General features: G+C 34.7%; 1 protein-coding gene across 1 annotated transcript in view; it reads left to right on the top strand.

Moving 5' to 3' along the window:
- The window catches only part of LOC106876833 (nephrocystin-3), a 96,142-nt gene that overhangs the window by 9,143 nt on the left and 79,808 nt on the right, over window positions 1–7,191 (top strand). The window contains exons 4-5 of the mRNA XM_014925551.2: window positions 3,646–3,793; window positions 4,518–4,664. Of these exons, the coding sequence (XP_014781037.1) occupies window positions 3,646–3,793; window positions 4,518–4,664 (295 nt within the window). The remainder of the gene's footprint in view (window positions 1–3,645; window positions 3,794–4,517; window positions 4,665–7,191) is intronic.

Genomic DNA, 7,191 nt, shown 5'->3' with positions numbered 1-7,191 from the left:
ACGGCTTTTGAATGTTGTTTTCACTGTCCATTTTTTCCTGTCTTGGTTTGTGTTTGCCACCTTGGAATCCTCTGTGTAGTTGGTTGATCCACTACTCAGGAAGAGACTATTCTAGAGTACGTCCTGTCTGGTCTTCGAAACGTCTGGATAGAATAGAGACAGCTGATGAAGGGATATTCCAAGGGGCTTTCCGTTTTCCTATGTGTTCGTTCCGTTGTCTGTAGTTTATTGTTCTAACGTCCTGTACCCTGATATGCATGTATATACACATGTAGATGTAAGTATGTACATATATGTGTGTATACATGTATATATATTCTTTGTATTATATATATATATGTATGGATATAAATAATTTGCAATGTACTGCAAGATCTGAAATGGTAAATCGCATATTTATTCTTTACTGATTTTGGTCAATTCAGGCAAATCTTCTCATCGCTGTTGTATACATCACAGGAGAAACACTACCCTCTTTCAAAATCACAATGGGATCTTTCTGAATTGACGGGCGCCACTTTTTATCTATGTTTTATGTAGTGTTTTTGGTACCGAAACACTTTCAAACTTCGTATACTTGTATATTTTGTTTTTATAGAACAAATAAAAATTTTTGTATTCGAAGTTATTTCATGTAAAAAATTGTCATATTTCGGTAATTTCAACCAATCACTGACGTCTATTGAGGTGAAAACAATTACTGCTATGGATTGTAAACAAAACGTTGTGCGGTGTAATGGGATCTTTTCCCTTGAATAAAATTAGTGCCATTGTTTGTCAACAACAACTATCGGCGGTACTGTTATTTATAACATCGTTCGTGCGTTTGTACTAGTTTTAGCTTTAGGGTTTTAGGGTTAGAGTTCGGGTTTTAGAGTTATGGTTAGGGTTATGATTATTTTTGCCATAACCTAACTCATAACACTAACCCTAACTCATAACCCTAACCTTAACCCCCTAACCCTAACTCTAAAACCCTAACCCTTACTAGGGAATAACGATCTTGACACCGGCAAAATTTATTGTTTACAAAAACAGCAGTAACTGTATTCAGCTGAATAGACGTCAGTGATTGGTTGAAATTACAGAAATATGACAACTTTAACATGAAATAACTTGCAATATAGAAATTTTTGTTAAGAAGGCTAAGAGAAAAAGATGTTTTATATGACACATTCTACCAGTATCCCAAGTTTGAAAGTGTTTTGTTCAGAAAACAAGTGGCACCTGTCAATTCAGAAAGATCCTCACAATGTTTTCATAACACACTCATTTCAAGGGTTTTAGGACACTGGTGTTTCAAGATGTCAGTCAGAAGCACCTGGACTTTGGAGCCTAAACTGGTCCCTAACTTTGTTTATAATTTCAGTGAACAAACTGTTTGCTGATCAGTGTTTATATCTGCCAACCAATAAAGCATCACCATTTACACTTTGTACAGTAAGATCTGAAACAATAATTTGCATATTTATTCTTAATATGTTTTAGTAGATCCAAGTACAAATATATTAGTTGCTGTTGTGTACATCAGTTTTGTTTGGTGCAATTGTAAATATGATGTTCAACAAAAGACTAGCAATGAATTCCATTTTTAGAAAAATGAACATTTACTTAAGGAAAACACCTAAGCCTTTCATTGAAAATATTTTGTTTGTCTCTAGAGTGGGGCAGCCAGCTTTTAAAAGAAATTACTGATACAAAAATAATCTAGAAAATCATACTTTGTACCTCTTTGCAAATATTATAATTAATGCTAATGATTCTTTTCCTTACTCATCATCATCATCATTTAGCGTCTGCTTTCCATGCTAGTGTGGGTTAGACAGTTTGACTGAAACTGGTAAACTGGAGGGTAGCACCAGGTTCCAATCTGATTTGGCATGGTTTCTACAGCTGGATGCCCTTCCTAACAACAGCTGTTCCAAGAGTGTGATGGCTGCTTTTTACATGACACTGGCACCAGCCACAACTATGATTTTACTTGGCTTAATGAGTTTTCTCAAGCACAGCATATCGCCAAAGGCCTTGGTCACTTATCATTACCTCTGTGAGGCCCAACATTTGAAGGGTGCTTTTTACGTGTCACCATCACAGGTGCCAGTTATGTGACACTGGCATTGAAAATTATTTTTAGCTCACTACATTATGTTAGAGTACACTTTAGGCTCTCCATGCTTGCGGCACCTTTTGTATATTGTCCAATATCATATAAGTTTAGGCTGCTAGACTGCTGACCACACGATAAGGATTTGAAGCCTTACTTCAAAGTATGTCGTATTTCTCTTAGCTACTATATTTTTTTTACTGTTTAGTCAGAAAGAAGAGGCAGTGACCATGGCTATTTGTTACAAATCTATAAAACTGTAGCGGGGAAAAGAGTAAGTAATTCTCAAACTGGAAACCTGGCCCAAATACTTGCAACACAAGATCTGCATTGTTGGTACCCAAAGACAACTTGGCAGTATTAAACCAGGCATAGGATTCAATCTACTTCATATTAACTCAGAAACCAAAAATATAGAACAAATATCACAAAGTGTCTTGTCTGATACTTTAGCAATCCCACCATTCCCCCACATTGGACCCTGACAGGCCTTGAACTCAGAGCAAAGAGAGCAGGAACAAATACCACTAGGTATTTTATCCTTTGCTCTCATGACTGTGCTAACTCTTGCTTCATTCATTTAATTTTATTAAAGCCTGGTGACAGTACCAGTATGCTAATGAATGAGTAGCAGGAACGATATTCAGATACAAAAGACATTTGAACCAACTACACGGAGAAAACAAATTACAACTGGTTAAGTTTGTAGAGTGTAAGCATTAATAGCACTCTCATGGTACCCCGAGAATAATGTAGATAATAGTTTTAAGTGAATGAGAGATAACTGTCTTGAGATAGTATATTGTTAAGTAAAATGAAATGTTGTCCAAGTGTCTGCAGTATAACTGAATGCAAAATCTCAACTGAATGATATATATATATATATATATATATATATATATATATCAAGATTATTTCCAATACATCTCAAGACAAACTTGTGATGGCAGATAAAGAGAAAATAACACCACCTATGCCCTCAGGGACAAATGTATATAAAAACAATAAAATAAATGCCTCAAAGAAGTATTTTTAAAACATTGCATCTGTATTTTCATTTATCATTTAATTCTTATAAATACCAAAATTATACGAAACTAAAAGCTATTTATATTTACAGATCAATTCATAAAGCTCACAGATATTAATAATTTTTGTATACTGTGGGAAAGATGTGAATTCTAGCTTTTCACAGAGAGCCCTTCATGGATAGGGGATGAAATATTTCCTGATATAGCTGATTAAATAGGTTTGAAAATGTAAAAGAAAAAGATGGAAAAAATAATGGAGAAAAAGGGAGGTGACTGGTTGGCAGAAATGCTGGTAGAACTGATGAGAAGAATGGAAAGTAAAGAGTTATACTGAAATTATGAGACAATGGCACTGGTGGAGATGCTAATTCATGCAAACCTAGAAAGGAGATTGTTTCAAGCTGTTCTGTCTATTCAGTGTAACAGCCAAATCACTCTTAAGAAAACCCTTTTTGACATTTAGAATAAGAAATATTTGAATTAACTCCCTAAAATATATGTTTCTTCCAGATTTTTCGTGAGACAAAAGAAAGTGAAATTCAGAACCTTCTCAGAGCCAAACGTGAATTAGAAAGCAAACTTCCAAAACTAAACAGAGATCTTCTGAATGATACCAGTGAAGATGATGATTCTCCAGAATCTGGTTTGGAGTCTGTTGGTAAATATTTCCTCAGAAATTACATTGATATTTTTACATCAGGGAAGTCTGTAGAAGTAAAAAAACATCTATTGGATTAAATGTCTATTGATTAGAACCCCTAATTTGCATGCCACAGTTTACCTAGGTGTATAGAAGTGCTGTAATAGGCCATCTGGAGTGTTACATTAGAAAGAATGTGTGTGATTTTGTTGTAGCTCCAAATGAGTCCTGTTTAAGTGGATTTATGATCAATGACATTCCAGCTGTGACAATTCATTTTTTTAATCATAATATATCTAGGAGTACATTATCATACTTGTTCTCACTTTTTATAAGAAAGAGGTAGACTGAAATACTATCCAAGCAGAATTTCTCTGAAATTTCTCAGAGTTTTCAGTGGAACAACCACATCACTATGAATAAATTTTTTTAATTTAAAAACTGAAACCCTGTATTTAAGTTTCTAAAATCTGAAGTCAGTATTTTTTCCACAATAAAGATCATCTATTTCTGTGCTAATTGCTTCTAAATAGAATGGTATTTTTGATAGACATTACCCAACAACAGCAAGAGCAACAATTCAATGCAAACCATTTCTAACTTACTAGGATGTTTAAAAGTGGTGCAAAAATGCAAATCATCTAGATAATTTCTTTAGGTTTGCTACTATCAAAAATATATTATTAATCCCTCCTACCAAAAAAGTCCATCCCATTATTTTTTCCTTTTCTGTTATTTGCAGGTAGTGCTTATCCTGGAGACTGGTGGACAGCTTTGGAAAGTGAACCTTCACTTGGTAGCACGTTCCAGTTACATCCAACATTCCGTGGACCAGAGTTAGCCAACTGTGTCATGGAGCTGGAAGGACCATTCACCAATGTTAATAAAGGTCAGTAGTTGTTTTTTTCACTCCCAGATTCCATCAGCATTAATATCATAATCATTATTGTCATCATCATCATCAGTGCAGTTATGATGATCATCATTATAGTTGTTGGTTTTGTTACTGTTATTTATCTGCTGGTCATCTCAAATCAAGCAGGTTTATTATTGAACATGTTACAGCTGTGACCATCCCAACTTTTTCCAGATATGGACTACATTATTTAATGTGTGTTTGAGGCTGATTTTGCAACTATTTCTTGTGGGTCAATCAAATGCATTGAGGTTCACTCTTTGGTTTGTGTTTTTACTGATGTGAACCTTTAAGGAGTAGATATATGTTGTTGCTCTTGCTGTTGTTGGGTAATGTGTGTCTATACATAGAATATTAAATTGTAACAGATTGGTATATTGAAGTGATTTTCTTTCCTTTTCTAAATTATAGTGTCATATAGTATAGTATGTTATGTAGCGTCAGTTTTAATTTCCCTATCTTTTGTTTTCAACTTGTAATATTTTTATAAGTTGTAATGAATATGTCACTAATTATGGTTGGCTCATTACAGCTGTAGCAACACCTAAATATATATTTGTGCCTTCTTTAGAAGCTATCCGTTTTGTCATTGGCACATAAAAAGACATTCAAGTGAGTTCGTTGCCAGTACCGCTGGACTGGCTCCTGTGCAGGTGGCACGTAAAATACACCATTTTGAGCGTGGCCGTTGCCAGTACCTCCTGACTGGCCTTCGTGCCGGTGGCACGTAAAAGCACCCACTACACTCTCTGAGTGGTTGGCATTAGGAAGGGCATACAGCTGTAGAAACTCTGCCTAATCAGATTGGAGCCTGGTGTAGCCATCTGGTTCACCAGTCCTCAGTCAAATCGTCCAACCCATGCTAGCATGGAAAGCAGACGTTAAACGATGATGATGATGATATATATATATATATATATATATATATATATATATATATATACACTAGCTGAATTACCCAGTAATACTTGGAAAACTAGAGGTTATATCCAGTTCCCATTCCTATTACACTGTTTCATGTCTTCATTTCCTATCCCATTCCCTGTTCAGTCCTCGTTTTATTTCCGCTCCCATTCCTATCCCCAATCCTATGTCAGTATATAAATTTTAGAATCAGTTAGGTGTAATTAAGCCATTAAATATTTTATCAACCTTTATGGTAATAATTTATTGCTAAAATTAGGTATTACAAGCTATTAATATGATTAGTGGGTGAATAAGGAATGACCCTATATTATTTTAACAAATGAATATGCATCTGAGTAAAATAAGTTAGATAGATAGATGGATTTACAAATACATTGACAAATAGTCTACATATTGTTGCTGGTATCATCACGTGTCATAGCTGATTTGTAAACATGTGCCACAGACCTCCTCCCTAGGTGGCCCATTATAGATTTTTATTGAAATCCAATTCACCTATAATTCAGCTGAATGTTAGGAACAAATAAATAATAAAATCAGATTTAACATGGAAAATTATTTCAATATACTCAATTTGAAAATTTTGACATAATTTTAAAATCTCACTTTATGTGACTACAATAGGGCAGACCCTACAAAAGTAGAGAGACAGAGAGTTATAGGATGTCACACACACACACACATTTACAAATGTACAAACAGGTAATCACAAGTTTAAAGTGGTGTATAGTAGACATATGTATGTATGCACGTATGTATGTGTGTGAGTCTTTCTTTGTGATGGACAGCAGAAAAAGCCACCTACCCCCTCTCTCCTTAAAGCTGCGTATTCATCACACCTACCTTTCTCTATTATGTGTGTGTTGTATCTATGTATTTACAAAAGTATGTATGCAGCATCGTGTGTATATGACAACTTTATTAACATTATCATCCCATTCTCACCGCTGTTCTCGCCTTCACTGATATGTCACCCTCTCTCTTACTACCTCAGATTTATATTTTTTTGCAACCTTCTCATTTTATCATATAATTCACCCAATGCCCCAGGGGAACATTATAGATTTTTATTGAAATCCAATTAACCGATTATTGAACTGGATTTTAGTGTCACATGTATGCAAAGTTTCGTGAATATTGGTTTGGTGATTTAGGCACTAAGTTGGTAACAGACAGACAGAAATTGCTATATATATATATATTCATTTTTTTTCTTTCCGTCCTTGTTTCTGTATACATTTGCTGCTTTCTTCCAAGGAATCTAATGCTCCTGGTTTAGTTTTTCCTTGGAGCTGGCCAGATTGGAGCAATGGAGCGATATCGAGAATAACCAGCTGAAATTGCAAAGATAATCTGGATCTCGACTGAAGAGAGAAAACTCCGAATGATATGTCCGTGTTTTCTTTGTATCGTCTATCTGGATGTTTTCTGTTCTTGTCCCATTCTGTATCATATATATATATATATATATATATATATATATATAATAATTTTTTTCCAGAGGATGTGGCAACCGTTACCAATATAGCATAAGAACTTACCTTAGGAGATCATTAATTAGATTCCTTAAGGG

Source organism: Octopus bimaculoides, chromosome 1 (assembly GCF_001194135.2).
Source record: "Octopus bimaculoides isolate UCB-OBI-ISO-001 chromosome 1, ASM119413v2, whole genome shotgun sequence".
NCBI lineage: Eukaryota > Metazoa > Mollusca > Cephalopoda > Octopoda > Octopodidae > Octopus > Octopus bimaculoides.
The sequence above is the reverse complement of the archived record's forward strand: the minus strand, read 5'-3'. Positions and strand labels throughout refer to the sequence as shown.